The 16,377-nt window shown below is 38.1% G+C and overlaps 1 protein-coding gene across 1 annotated transcript in view; it reads left to right on the top strand.

Moving 5' to 3' along the window:
- The first annotated feature begins 15,541 nt into the window (after positions 1-15,541).
- plpp4 (phospholipid phosphatase 4) overlaps positions 15,542-16,377 on the top strand; it is a 45,357-nt gene continuing 44,521 nt past the window's right edge. Inside the window, exon 1 of the mRNA XM_010739547.3 lies at positions 15,542-16,071. Within this exon, the coding sequence (XP_010737849.2) occupies positions 15,983-16,071 (89 nt within the window). The 5' untranslated portion in view covers positions 15,542-15,982. The remainder of the gene's footprint in view (positions 16,072-16,377) is intronic.

Raw genomic sequence — 16,377 nt, 5'->3', positions numbered from 1 at the left:
CTCCGTAGATTCTCAAACTGAGTGGTGTTTCCCTTTAACCTGGCGTTGCGTCGGTGCCGCGTTCAGGTGACACATGAATAAATAAGTGGGCAACAGGGCGCTTCCCAGCCGCCACTTTCGGAGTAGCCAGGGCTACCTGAGATAACACCGTGCACCTGACACCACTGCAAACACGCACACTGCCTCACATTTACTGACTGCGTAATTACTCTGATAAAAATATCCCGTGATGAAACGACAGCAACAGTTGGAGTGGACCATGACAACAGACAACATAACTTGAATTAAGTGGTCGCAGATGAGATCTTATATTGATCAAAATCGAACCGGTCCTGCCATTGAACCGACAGCTCATGAAAACAGTACTTATATTATCAATCAACTACTTCTAAAACTCTTTGGTGCGCAGATTCAAACGACGCTTCATAAGCATATGTCAGAGAAAGATAACTATTGGTGAGCGTAAAAGTCGGGAATTACGCACAACTATAGTGGGTAGGACATGTTACACTACATAATGAAAAAAACATTATCCTTTATATGAAAACCTCTCTCTGTCGCAATCATCTGTCAAACACTGCTTCGTGATTATCAACTCATGATGATCATGTCATTATCATATTGTCCTACCTTCCTCGTCCGTGTCCGTCGCTGGCTGAGCGCCTTTAGGTTCGATCGCCTGTCCTGCTGTGATGCGTTACCAAGTATCTGGTACCCCCTCTCTCCCTCCCTCCCCTCTCCTCTTTCTCTCTCTCTCCCTCTCTTTCTCCCGTTAGCTTTACTCTATCACCACCAACGCCCTGGTCATTGCAAATTACCTTCTCCGTGTTTAGAACTACCACTGCAAAATCCACCAGCTCAAGAAAAACCCTTCACTGGTGTGGAGCTCCGACATAACGTCCCGTGTTACACCCACACCTCCTAAACCAGGGTCACACTCCAGCAATGCCAGCACTTACAGGAATAACCCCATATGTTTAAAATGTTCCGACTGTATTTCTCCCGTGCATGTAATCTAAAATGATTTATATAGTTTGCATTTGATATGGGTTCAACATTTTTATCTCTTTTTTGAATTAAAGAATTTATTATTATTATTTTTGCTAATAGCAAATGTAAAAGGCATGGCCCTGCTCCATTTATGTCAGTAAGAAATTCTAAATAATTACTCTTAGATGTATTCACAAATCATTTGCGAGCTTCACGGAAGAAGGTTGAATTCACTGAGATTAAAGAGATCTATTTATGAGCCAACTAAATAAGCTTTTGAGCTAATACATTACACAGATTAAATTTGAAATCCATTATTTAATCACAGAGGTCATGGAGCGGAGGACCAATAGCCAGTGTGATAGCACCACCTAGTGTATAAAATAAGAATTACTAAAGAAATACTTGCCACAGTATCCAAACGAGACAACATTTTAAGAGACACATGTAGGGAAATACATTTTCCAGCATAGGTTTGAAATAATTTACACAATAATGTTATTAGGCTGGATAAAAAATCCACTTGAAAATTAGTTTAATAACAACAAGATGTTACTCAAGGAAAACCACTACAAGATGCCTTGGCAGCTGTTTTAGTGGTGCTTAGTGGGATTTTGTGGCAGCAGTGCATTCCTTTAGTACAATCAGATTTTTATTCAATATTTGCAAGTGGTGTCATGTCAATATTCCACTATAACAGTGTCAATGTGAACATTCAGCTGAGTAAGTAGTTCATTTATCTGTCACTTTTAAAAGGACCAATGTCTAGGATTTAGGCATCTGACAGCGTAGTTGCTGATTGCAACTCTGTTGCATCACCCACTTCTTTCTATCTTTGAAGAGAAACTACATTTGCCTAGAAAACAAACAAACAAAAAAACAGTCAGTGCCTCATTTGTCTGTTCTGGGCTACTGTAGAAACATGGCTGGCTAAAATGCCCCTCAGAAAACGAAAGTCCTGTCTAAGGTCCTAACCCTAACCCTGACTAAGCTCCTCAACATATACAGCTCATTCCCATTGACATCATCACGTGTATCTTTGTTAATAAACACTTAATAGTTACCTGTTTTATTAGAAGTGTAGAAATTATACTCACATTAAACAATTTTAATCTCATCCAGGGTTTGTAACTGTTACACAATAAATGCATCACGACTTTCTGCAGGCTGCTGCCTCACCACTAGTGGTGTATCGAGTACTGAAAACCTTTACTCAAGTTAAAGTCGGGGTAGAAATAACCACTGTACAACATATTTATTTCTAGAGAATGCACTTTTTTTCTTTTTTTTTCTTTTTTTTTTACAGTTTCTCAAATTTAGCTATTTCTGTTTAATACAGTTTTCATTATTTTATGTGAAGGTATCATTAAGGTATATACAGTACATAAGCTGACATTTGAATTTATAACTTCCAATGTGTAAGATTTCAGGGGCTCTATTTACTGTCAGAAATTGAAACTAATGTACATAACTATGTTTTCATCAGTGTATAATCACCTGAAAATAAGAATCATTATGTTTTTGTTACCTCAGAATGAAACTTTAATATTTGACGTCGCAGGTCCTCTTCCACAGAGTCCAACATGTTTCTACTGTGCCTGGGAAAGGACAAATTAAATATTAGTTCTAGATTTGGCCTTTTATGTTTAGGAGAAACTGTGATTTCCTCTAGGAAGAGGTTAAAATGAGAGCGTTGCAACCTGCAACTACACTGCTAGATGCCACTAAATTTTACACACAGGTCATTTAAAATTAGAAGTTAAAAGTTGAGAATGTTTAACTTTTATTGTCCATATTCACGTTTTTTTGTAAAACAAACTTAAGCAGTTTGGTAAAGTAAAGATTGTTAGGGTAACATTTTTTTTCCCATTCAACTTTGGTAAATTGTTTCCCTGCCACTGATCTCTTGCTGATAAGATGCCTCTTCTTGTATGTTACAAATAAGAGAGAGACTTTATCAGGAGGGAGATGTCAAAGGAAGACAATGTGCTGTTGTAGAACTGAATGTGGCTCTGTGGCAAAGTGTGGGAGATTTAAACTATGACAGTCTTGGATCTTCCTTTGTTTACATGTGACCAGAAAAAAATATTTTTACCCACAATGCCGCTGTTCTAATGACTTTTTCTTCTGCCTGGATGCAAGTGGTACAGCTAAAAGCACAAACAAAAATGCGTCATGGTTGCAAAAGCATTCTTCCAGATTTTTTTCTGTATTGCCAAAGAAAAGAAACTATGTATTATTGTCAACCTTTAAATTTTTTATCAGGGAAATTTCGCATCCATAAATGGAAATTCCATCACCATCATTTAAGCTATTTTCGATTGAAGTTGATTATTATTTTAAATTCTTAAGTTAATTACTAATAAAAGTATGTATAAAATGTATAAAATCTATAATGAATATTCATGCAGATATTTTCTACCAGTAACCCGTCACAACAGTTATAACTAGAATTGTATTTATATGTAAGAATACAAAGTCTGTCACATCTAAGTTTTATTTCTTGCTTTTTTGTTTTCATGCTTTCTTTTTTATCCTTTATTATCATGTAACTATGCCGATGCTATGTTACTGTTGTACAACATTGTTTGTTTGTTCTTTTTTTTGTATTGCTTTGTTACAGAAACGTTGTGAGTCTTTGTCACAGACCAGCAAGCATATATTTTTGATTATCAGAAATTGTATTTAACAGACTAGAACTTATGTATCCATCTATCTTCCATAGCTCCTCTCTTAACACCACCTTCTTCCTTGCGTTTATGACGCACGGCGTGTGATGATTCACTGATATTTTGCTGCTCTCTGGTGGATATTTCACTCCATTGCAGTTTAGAAGTTTTTTAAAAACATTTCAAGTTTTAAGCTTCTAGGAAATGGGCACACAGTTTCAATCATAACGTTAAGAATAACACAGTAATACAATAATAATAATACAAGGAATCATGTATACACCCGACAGTAAGTTATTTTGCACCAACATTTGAATTAAATTAATGTTATATGGACATTTTTTTCATATATTTCACTGAGGAGTGGTATTTGTATTTTATGCTGTGTTAATCAATCTTTGGCTTAGCTGACCTTTGTCTTTATTTTGCCTGCCTGCAAGTAGAAATAGCAATATTATTTGTCTTCTCCTCGTAGCTAACCACACTGATGTTTGCTTACTGCTTTGCTCCATAAACCAATATTTCTGCGCCGTCTTTTAAAACATCTTTACTAAAATCATAAACAAACATACCTTTATGTTCCACAGTTGTCTGCTATACTATTGTGAGCCTGTTGTGTCTTCCTCACCATAAAACTACTGTAACTTTGAAAAGTCTCGCTGCAGGTGTAGTTAATCACATTAATTACGGCTGTGTTCAATTTAGGTGTCCCAGTAAATCAGGCCAGTGAGCCATCATTTACAGTACAGAGGCCCTGGAACTAAGTAGCATAAATGGGATGCATCCATTCTAAATGTTATCAATTAGCTGCACCTGTGTTTGTCCTGCCCTGACTTATCTCCTGGCCTGTGACCGCTATGCAATTTTTGATCTTCTCTGACCCATACAATCTGTGACATTTAAATCTTCAGCATTTTTACAGCCCCACAGTACATTTAGACAGCCATAATGGTGCTGAGTCTGACTCACTTGAAACTGCACAAATCTGTAATCTGCAAAAACATTACAGTAATATCTCAAAAGTATGTCCATCTAAATATGTGCAATGCTTGTTTCTAACAATACTTGCATTGTGAATCAACAGTGCTCATTTGCTTTTAGACTTTTAGTTCCCATGTCTGCAATACCTTTTTTTTATGAAACTCAATGGCTACACCAGTAACATTTTTAATTCCACTTGGCAGTAGCTACATGAATGTGAAGATGTTGTAGTAAATACTGGAGTATATCTGGGGAGCTGTGTTAAAGTGTTTTGACTGTAAGGAAGATTAGTGTGACAAAACATTCTTAACTGATCCAGATGTCTTTACATTTTTGGCTTTGTAAGACAGTTCAACATGTGCACAAATAATACAGACTGTGACAAACTTTTTCAAAAACTAAGTGTTACATCAACCTTTAAATTGATCAGCATTCACCTTTACCGACATTCAGAAAAAACTCATAATTTTTCATATTGTTAAGTGACAAGTGTTTATCCCCTAGAACCCGTTCCGACATTGAACAGTTGCATCTTTACGCATCGAGTGAGAGAGGTCCTTCTGTGTTTTGAGCAATGTGGTAGTTTGCTAATGACTTCCCAGCTGTCATCTGGAAGAAGCTTGTGCCAAAATGGGCAGGAGGATGAAGAAAGCTCAGCCTATTACACTGGCACCGCCACGGCAGCTTCCCTTGGCAGTCGTGACTACCTAGACAATTGCTGGCCTAGGTTAATATGCACCCCTATTAGTGACAGTTACCTAACACCTTTGGAAGAACAAACCACAGGACCGTGCCGAGCAGCACTGGGGTTCCAGTATTGCTCCCAGTGTCCCATTATTCTTCTCTGCTGAAGGCGTGTCTTCTGTCTGCTCCACAGAGCTGCTCATGCACTTCAGAGGCACTACTGTGCTCTATTCAGCCCACCACCAGGCATAGGATGAATGCTCACTAGTAAGAGACAATGAAAGTATTTCCAATGGCAAGATATGATCTGGAAAAAAAAGAGAAAAAAGGAAAGATTGGACGAATGATTTGTTCACAGAGAGAGAAGCCTCCTGTGTTGACACATGGGAATCAGATTCATAATGAAAAATGGAAGACAAATGTTCATTGAGTATTAACATGGTTACAGTATTGATTTCAGCACGATAGGCCTATTTCTTTGAAGACATTTTGACATGTTATAGCAGAAAAGGCGCTGGTGTAATTAATCAAATTAATGATGGCTGAATTTAATTTACAGTTTCAGTTTCAGGGTCTTGGTGTTGTGCATGCTGGCTTACAGTTATGGCTCATGTAAATAGAACATGATTAATGTTATTAGTAACATATGTGCTTTTCCTATGATAAGTAAAAAAGAAAAATGCTCTTAATAGGCCAATTGCATTCTTAATTCATACGTCAGTTTTTAAAGTAGCCATCTAACAAAGGACATGTTTTGTAAACAGTAACATATACTAGACTACTGTTGCATATTAAGCTTAATAGTTTGATTTGCTTGACGTCAGGGAGTAAGGGTCGTCATGAAATCAACATTAGCCACTGAAGAGGTGTAGATTGCAACAAATCCTGGCCCACAGACAGTGAAAAAACTACAAAGTTATGTATTTTGAAATATTTCCCTTTCCTTACTCCATCGAATCATGAAAATTGGACAACTATGTCATGCCTTCACCATCCTAGGTAAAAACATTTCAACTTGCAGAACACTACTGAATGATGGGCATCACAAGGGATTCAGAAGTGGGTATACCCAATGCTGACTGAAAAATAAGTATGTATACTCTGTATAACTGTGTGTACTGTACCTGTAGTACACTACTGGCACTTTGTGTAAACTATACTTTATACAGGAGGTAGTTATTTTTTATGTGAGCATTTATATTAGATTTATTTTTTTGCCAGAAAAGACAAAAACAGACAAAATAATCCAGTCTAGTAGACTTCAGCATGTTTCTCTTAGAATCCTCATTGTACAGTATGTTTTTGGTAGAATGTCCTATTTAGTTTGTAGTTGCATTGTGCATTTTGCATTGTGACTGTCTGAGAGAAAAATACATTTTTGCTGGTACTGTGAGAGAAACTGTTGAAGGGCTGGATAACTAGCTGACGGAGTGAATGTGTCTGTGAGGAGAACAGAAGAAGAAGCTGCCTTTGGGTTTCACAGTCAGTGGCCAGGGGCAGACTGTGCTACATAGTCAGATAGAGTTGGAAAACCCATTGTCTCAAAGGCAGCTTCAGCAATGAACCATGAGACTGACCCTTGTAGAACACTGTGATACACAGTGACACAATAGAAGTGTGCTGTGCAGCATGACTGAGGCTGAGGAGACTGGGATTTCACAAAGTTATACTAAACTTTATACTGTTATGATCACGTCATGGCTGTCTCTAAAGCCCTTCACAGATCTAGAAAGACATATTCTCACTAGACATGTTTGTAACAATGATTAATTATAAATACCTCATGCAATACTGCATCACATTATTTTCACTTCTGTGTATTTTACTGTATGTTATTACCATAAAATTTGCATCTCAAGTTATGTTCAAATATGTGCACAGTATTTAGATATTAACCAAAGGCAAATACAAATCAAAGCACTCTTTAATGTGTGCAAATCAAATGCCTTCTTTGCTGTGTGGGCAAAGTTGCCTTAATGATAAAAAAAAATACCTCAGACATCCTTACCTTTGATTCCAATGAGTCATTTTTTGGCAGGATATAGTGAAAGCTAAAGGATGGTATGGCAGGGGGAAAGAATCTATACGAGAGTATACTTAATAGCCAACTAATTTCTTACTTCAAAGGGTTTAAAATGAAGTGAAATAATAAGAAGACTTCTTGTTAATTGCATTTGTACTGCCTGATGTCATGCAGATTTTTGAGTAATATGTGTAACTGATGAAGGTTGTGTGAGCATGTAGGACATAAATCATAATTTGCAATGCCTATGTCTTTGAACCAGAAGTGTCTGCCACCATGCACCAGAGAGAATGTTACATAGGTTGGTTTCAGACGTTGCCGAGATAAGGTTCTCATGAATAACAAGGAGCATGGTAGACCGGGGCTTGTTTCTTGTAGAATCATATTAAATTGAAATCACTAGGTGGAGTTCGACGTGAGAGGAGAGAGGGTAATTTGCTCAGAAGAGAGATGATGAACAAGCTGAATATATGTCCGTGTTTGATACTCATCCAGTTTCACTTTTAGCAGGGAGTTTAAATTAGACAGTGCTGTAACAACATCTGCACAAACATGATACTGTTTTATTTGCTTTTTTGTGTTGGTCTTTGTTTTATCTGTTTTTCTTCTCTGCCCCTATGCATTTATATGTGTTTTCAGTCTAAATGGATTTTAATGGTGTTTTTTTTATCACACAGTTTAAAGCAGCGAGTAAGGGTAAATGCAGGGAGAAAGAAGAGATGTGATGCAGCAGAGTTCCCTGATAAAACAAAGGGCATGCACATAACACCACCAAGCTCATCACTATTTCACTCTTATCACACATTGTGTAAATGTGTTAACTTACTCTATCTTCTTGATAAAGTTCACACTTGTTTTATTAGTTGGCTTTAAACATCTGCTATGTGTAATACATAATACACAGATACATGCAAATAATTCATTTGAAGTCCCGATGCAGAACGTGTCAGACATTGCAGCAGAGATAAATTCTTAGAAGTTAAAGTAGAAACCTGGCTGGCTGACGGTAGTTTCATCAGTGACCTTTACCAAAAGAACTGGGATAAAATTTAGCACTTGCCTTGTTCAGTTAATTAAAAAATCTTTTTTCTCCACAACAGAACTCCCCCTATATATTTTGCAGTGAAATGTTAGAACAGGAGACATTGGCGCAGTTGTACCAATTGTAATCATTCATTTCTCAAGGTACTTTAGTATTCTAATGTTTTTCTCTTTCCCATTCCCCAAATCTTTCGGGGTGGGTTATTATTCTCTCTTGGCTCACAGTCTCTTCTTTTATTAAATTAAATTTAGATTTGTTCTCCCCAATGTAAGGCAAATGCATTTAGAAGGTGAAAAAAGTAACACGAATATCACATGACAGGTTTAGTTTCCAGAACTTCTGTCCGGTTTGAGTGTGAGGGTACAGAAAATGGGTAGTGGGTATAATATGCAACTATTCATATTTTACATACTCTCTACAAATTATTATCTAGGAGCACAATCTGAAATATTAATTTAATGTTCAACATTGGAGATTCAAGTCCAAAGGTCCTGCACACCCACTCGGGTGTTTTCTATTATTCTATCTAATTAGACCTCTGCTTAGGTTGATGCTAGGTCCATGTACCAATTAGTATGATAATAGTGTTACTCGTCTCGCTTTTGCAGATGACTCAAAGGTAACAAGAAAGGCAGGGGAACTCGGTCTCCTAGAAATTACATTAAAATACTATAATACTATATTACTTTTAGTGCTAAATGTAAATGATGCTCTGATTACATTCCCTGTTTTTTCTAGGAAACACAAACATTTTTGCACTGCACACACAGGGAGTTAGTCAGGGTAAATGGTGGTTGCACAAAGCACAGGACACAGAACTATTGACTGGGAGTCCTATGTGTTTAGGGAAAAGTACTTTGATTGTGGGGGGGTTTTCAGTCGAAAGTAAATAAGATAACATGTTGTGTGTAGTGTCCTTATCTATCTTTGAACTGTTTCTTGACAGAGATAACATTTATCACCACAATGTAATATTTAAGTAATATATAAACATAACTTCTACAATACAGAGTTGCTAGGTGACAGGATTTGTGAATCACACCTTGCTGTAAGAACTAATCTTGCTTTGATAAACATACTTGGACATAAATATTAATTAAATCATATCAATAAGAAAAACATTGTACAAAAGGTGGGGGTAGGACTACATGAGGTTGCCTATATGAGTGTATCCACTGAATGGAGGCAGAAAAGTATCAGGTAATAATGACCTATAATGACCTCCCTGTAGAATTGCAGGAAAATGACTAGACACTACTTGTCAGCTGGTAGCCAAGCCACCGGTGAATGAGCCAGTGATGGTGAAGCACAAATTATTATTAACAAATGTTATTAACAAATAGCAGGTGATACTTATTAGTTTATTTGGAGAATATGTACTTTAAGTTATTTGAACATTTGTAATTTGGTATTTTTCAAGTGGTTCATTTTTCACATTTGAAATTCAAGCAATTTAAGTGACAATAAGGAATTTCCCTGTTGTCCTTATGTATTATGTGTGGTGCCAATGTTTACTGAATGTGGGTGTTTGTTTACTCTATATAAGACATACAGTATATGATACTGTCCCATAGAGAGTAGAAGTAGAATCATCAACAAATAGGACACGGCTCAACAACAACTACCCTGGGTAAATCAATACATTTTCTTACTCAACAAGAAGGTACATTACATGTAAATCAATATATTTTTTCTGCCCTTGTTTAAAGAAATAATTGTGGATCCACTCTAAAATATGAATGATTTTTGCTTTAGGTTTTTAAGAGATTGATCTCTGACAAGATTCTCATTCCAACCAATTCTTGGTTAATCTGTGAAGTATCTGCAATCATTCCAACCAATTCTTGGTTAATCTGTGAAGTATCTGCAATATCTGGCAGAATTAAAGGCAGAAAGCAGAGATGATAGAGTAGTTCACAGTCACATTCTGTATGTGTACATACAGTATACTTGCTCTGTATGCATCTGCAAATACTTGGAACACCTTACATTATTGCTGCTTTTTATAAACATCATAATTTCAGTTCTGCCTAGATGTAAAGCCTTTTCTAAAATAGCGATCCAAGAACTACTCTAAGGCAAATGGATGGCAGTGTGACAGAGATGCAAATCAAATTAAATCACAGTAGTCCCCCGATTAGACAAAAAGATCTGCATGAATATTCCCATTCTTGTCGCAGTTTAATGTGTGTCATTGTCAAAAGCAGAACTAATTGCTGACATTAATTACTAATTTCACTGATGGCATTAACACTGATAAGTGTGATGATGATCGGATTAGTCAAGCTGTATTATGCTTAAAGACCCAGAGCCAGATTGTGAGTGTACCAAAATGGGGGACAGTGATAGGAAAGAGACTAAATCCCTTCTTTTTATTCACAACATCCCACCTCACTTCACTTCAATTCAATTCAGTACAAACTTTACATCTAAAGCTTCAAAACCATTCATTTATCTTTAGTTATACATGCATTTGTATCCATTCTGAGGCATTGTATATGACAGTACATTTACCCTAATTGAAAAAAGGAGAAACTAAAAAAACTAGCTTTAGGAATGATTTTCCAGGTCATTATGTATTACAGATTGGCCTGGTATTCAAATACTGACCTAGCACTTAGTTCTAGGAAGAAGGCAGCAGAACAAATTTCAGATTCAATATCTTTAATAACAACCTTTACATTTCCTTGATGACTCGCCATGTTTGTGTATTACTCACCTATAGATGCTTTAGCAGCTGAGACTGAAACTATGTGCATGACGAAATACCATCAGGTATAAGTGAGGATTTTTTTTTTCTGGTGATTTTGGTGACTGACCTAGACATTCAAATATGTCCACTCCACCAAGTTGGAATATAACAAGTTGACAATTCCTATCTGATATGGGGCAAGTGAACTGACCATTTAACACATTTAAAATCCACAGCTCTGCATGTTGTCAAATTTTCATGCCACTGAACATAATCGATATGCAATACAGGTGACAGAGTTGTTATGTTTGAATCAAGCAATTAAAAACTTAAACATAAGGCATGGTACTGTAGGATGCACAAAATAAACAAAACATATTCTCATACAGTCGATCAGACCCCTGACTGGCAATAGTATCTAGAAAACATCTTCATGATACGTTCTCCTCTTACACTAACAGCTAAAATCCAACTAAATATATGGTCTGTAATTCACTGAGAGGGAACTAGTCACAGCCAAGATGACTTATATGTCAAGACCTCTGCAGATTTTTTTTGTCTTACTGCTGCCAATCAATTAACTTGAGTGTTGGACCAAGAGGAACAATCTGGCCATGGCTTGCTTCACAATTTATGAGAACTCTGTTTGAATTGTGACAGCCGGGATTTTAATATCAACACGGTCTGGTTCACTGAAGCTGTTTCTCATTTTAAATTAAACCACTTTGTCTCATTACAGGCTATCAAACATTTGATCAGATAAAAGGGCAGAAAATGACTTTTTAGCAGAACAGTTCACTGCTTTCATTCTTATTTACATATGTTGCCTTCGAATAAAGATTAATATGTGACAAACAACATTATGCTATCAATGTCATGAATGTCACTGCTATATACAGCACAATATACTACTGAACTCATTGTTAACATTGTGTTAACCAGCATCCTAAAGCTATAAATCCCATAAAACTTATATTTCTGCCCTACCCAAACTGTCGTCATATCAACAGTTCACAGGAAGTAAACAATAAGTTCTTGTGAAGCAGTACAATCCCAGTGAAATGGGCTATTGATCTCTCTCTACCCGACTCTTTTCTTTGGGTGGTAAAATAATTCCACTTACAGTCAGTGATTAAATCAGAGTCTGGCACCAAGATAAATTGTGTTTAACATATACTCTGGCTGAAATTAGCTGGCACAGATCCTTATCCACCTACCTCAAAACAACTTCAGTGGCTCAGCGTTTATCCTTTCGAGCGGCCATTCCCAACCTTTTAAGCTGTGATCTCTAACTTTTTACTCCTCGCCTCAGAATGCCCATGGTGATTTAGCTTCTTTTGAATAGTTTTCCAGAGGCCTCAAGAGGAAAACATATACAGTAAAAGTAAAAGGTAAGAAAATGTATTACAACTGTGTAGCCTATATGACATTTATAGTAAGGTCTATGTGACAAACATAAAAAGCCTGTTTCAAACACCCCTTGTAAACTAAAGCCAGACTGTTACAAAGGAAAATTTGAATGTATTTGATACACTACAGATCCTCATTACCTTATGGTGGCTAATGAAGGCTATGTTAGCAAATTCTATGTAATTATTCTTGTATGATGGGCATTACCTACCTATGTAGATACAGTTTTTAGAAGAATGTAGTAGTACTACATTCTACATTCTACTACACTGTGTAGTAGAAGAAGTACTGGTGGTTTTTAAACAGGCGGTGAGCCTCCCCAGGGGGGCTCCAAACAGTTTCAGTGGAGGCTCTGTGAATGGAAGTTAAAAACACACCTGAATCTTGTGTTGCATTCACATGGATTCAGCAGATGTTAGATGGCAGACACTTTCTGGACAGCATGGGAAAAACAAACAAACTCTGTCCATCTGATGGAACGGCAGGACAGCAAAACAAAACACTAATGACGTTCTGTTGCTATGGTGACGTGAACATTGGAATTAAATATATTAAATTAAATTATTTTGTGCATATTATGTTATGCCCTGTGATGAGCTGGTGACTTGTCCAGAGTTGCCTGGACATACTCTGCCTGTCGCCCAAAGTCATCTGGGATAGGATCCAGACCCACAGTGACCCTGATGAGGATAAACAGAAATTGGATGGATGGATATTGTTTTATGTAATTAATAATAATATTTTCACTTTGGACACAATGCTGTCTACTGTACCATTACTGTACCGCCTCACCTATCTTACTTACTGCCTAAATCTATGTAACATTACAGACCTTTTTTTGTATTTGGTATAGTCTGAAGTTATGATAAACAACAATATTAGGCTATCGTAGCTCCATTGTTAAGTGCCTATTCCATGCTATTTCTGAAAGAGAGGCCCACAGTGTCAGACATGTCATGGTCAGTCATGATCAGATTTTACCTCATTACACAAACGCCAAGTTTTCTGGATGACTAATGCTATCATTGGGAAATGCCATACAAGGGATGCCAATCATTTTGAATAGCGAAAGATTTGTCTCTCCAGTTCTGTGACTAGATGTGAATTGACTGACATGTTGTCGGTTCTGGCTCAACAGCTGATTCAGATTTTTAGGGAATAATTCAACAAACCCAACAATAAAATTGGACTGCTTCGAGTGCTACAACTTTATTTTCCATGTTGTAATACATCACTTCTTTTCTTCTAGTTGCACATCCTATTTTGCCACAGATACAGTGCTCAGTGAAGGAGTATGTTATCACATTATACAACAGTATCAAACTTTACACCCCCTTAGGTGGATCAGCATGTAAAAATCCTACCCACGTCCTGATATAACTCTGTATATAAACTAAAAATGAGAGATGCTTTCCACTAAAACCTCGCCCAAAGTGCAATGAGCAGAGATGTCCAATAAAACCTAGGGACCAAGGGAGTAATGGACCAACCCCTTTGTAGGATGATGAGTCACTCTGTCGCAGAGACTATCCTAAATAGCGAACAGTACACTCACCCACACCCATGGAGGTGATTAGGAGCACTTTGTAACAATGCATTCAGCTTTGATTTATTGAAGCACAACCTATTTTAGAGTTTGCTATATGTCTAATCTTGCACTATAACCACAACCTCGAGGTATGTGACTCAGTCAATACTGCAGAGAAGGAAAAATAACTGGAGTTGGGTCAAGGAAACAGAAATATCAAAAAGCTGCTTGTAATTAACAAAATAACAAAAATAGAAATGAAAAAGAAAGACGTTCCTTTTCATATACTATAGCTCTTACATGCTTTCCTTTTTTTTTTATTTGTCCTATAATTGAATGTTTATGTAGTGCCGATGGTCAGAAAGGGCTGGAGTGAATCATCTGAATCATGACTGCTGTGATGCTGTGAGGAAAAACCATGTTGATAGCTTGTAATAAACATGCCACACTCTCTAAAAGCTGAAAAGTCTGATGGCTGCCAGGAAGCTTTGAAGTTGGATCTCACCTCCTAACCTACCACCATTTTACGTCTCCTCTTGTTTTGTTTTGTTCTTATTAGCGAGCTGGCAAAGACTTTAGGCACATCACCCGGAACTCTACTGTATGAAAGAAATGGGAATGAAAGGAATAGATCAAAACCTCTGCTGTGTGTGTGTGCATTTGTGAGTGTGAAAGTATACAGTCTGTTCATTTATCTTAGTCGTACGGCAGCAAACAGTATGCCCAGGATGCCTGATTAATTAGCAAGCATGTGCAATATTTTGAAATTGCATCTGCAGAGTCGGTTTACAGCTTGTGAAGCTTGTGACCTAAAAAGGCAGGAGAAAAGTTTTTGGGTCAGGGTTTTTCAACGATGGTCTCTCTCTCTCTCACACACACACACACACACAAACAAACACACACACACGCACATGTACAGAGGCACATCTTAGACTGGCAGGTAATGCAGGAGGCCCAGTTTTAGATGGCATCAAATATTCATGTGCGCCTATGAAGTCCTAGCCAGGTTTTCTGGCCCGCAGGTATGCTGCTGCCTGTGCTCCTTTATCACTGTCTGGCTGCATAGGCCCTGAGGTGTTAGATTCTTTATAGTGGTATGATTTTAAAGTATGGGGAAGAGCCAACAGAGAGCAGGGCTCCCCTGAACCGGCCTTCTGATGGTAATGTAATATCACATATCAGGATGAGTGTCGAGCCTAATGCATCCCACCAGCCGATCAGCTGTTATGGGACAATGTTTCTGGGTGGTGAACACCTTCTGAGTGGTTGTCACATTTTACTGTAAGTGCTTCAATATTTATGAGGTGTTTGTTCAGTTCAGACCAGACAAGAAGAGCGTTCATGGAAGTGTAACATTACTGGACAGGAGTGCTGAACTTGTGCACAAGGCCTCCTGTGAGGTCCTGAGTGGTGTGCCAGAAACCTCTGGATCTGATACTCTAAAGTGAAACCAAGAGGGGGGAGAGAGAGAGAGAAAGAGAGTGAGAGGGAGGGAGGGAGAGAGAGAGAGACCCATTCTGACTCCACACACACTCGGCGACGTTCATAGTCTCTCTCGACTTTGCTGTCTCCCACTACTTTCACCCTCAGTACCTTCTTTTTTTTCTCCCCCTACAGAAACTCTAACCCAGTTTCCTAATTGATGGGAGTGCAGGAAGAAGACTTAGAGGAGCAGCGGTCAGCAACAGAGTTGCAATAAAGAAAATCGCCCGAGGGGACTGAAACAGACGGAGGCCAGCATAGACAGGCGGAAGGCGAGGGGGAAAGAAAAGAAAAAAAACAGGAGAGAGAAGGCTGGCTTCAGGTGCCCGAGTGGCGATGGAGGCGCACGGTGATGCGTGAATCTGGAGCACCGCGTCGGGAAGCGCTCGCTTTGTTCAGGTGGATTACAAAGTGATCAACCCTCAGAACTGACCGGGGCCGCTTCTGTTTCATTTTCACTTGACGGATTATCTCAAGAATCATGAACGTGTCGCCCCCAGACCGAAGGAAAAACATGCGAGAACTGGCTTTGGAGATTGGCATCCGAGTTCTGCTTTTCGGAGTTTTTGTGTAAGTAAAGCAGTTTTCTGCTCCAGTCTGGCATTATCCGTGCGCTGGCATTCAGTTCCATGACTGACGTTATCCATGTGTCTTTACATGCTCTACACGCTGAACTGCTGTAATCAGGTTCATTTGCCGCGGTGTGGTGCTGGATGGACAGACCTGTCCCCGTGTGGAGATCACAGATCAGCAGCAGACAGACTCTGCGTTAACAGGTTGCAATAAAACAAGTTCGTGAATCAGATTCAGTCATGAATCAGTGTCACTGCTGTTTGATAACACTTGTGGAAAGAATAAGTGGTGTCTCTGTCTTTG

The sequence above is a fragment of the Larimichthys crocea genome, chromosome III (assembly GCF_000972845.2).
Source record: "Larimichthys crocea isolate SSNF chromosome III, L_crocea_2.0, whole genome shotgun sequence".
Classification (NCBI taxonomy): domain Eukaryota; kingdom Metazoa; phylum Chordata; class Actinopteri; family Sciaenidae; genus Larimichthys; species Larimichthys crocea.
The sequence above is the reverse complement of the archived record's forward strand: the minus strand, read 5'-3'. Positions and strand labels throughout refer to the sequence as shown.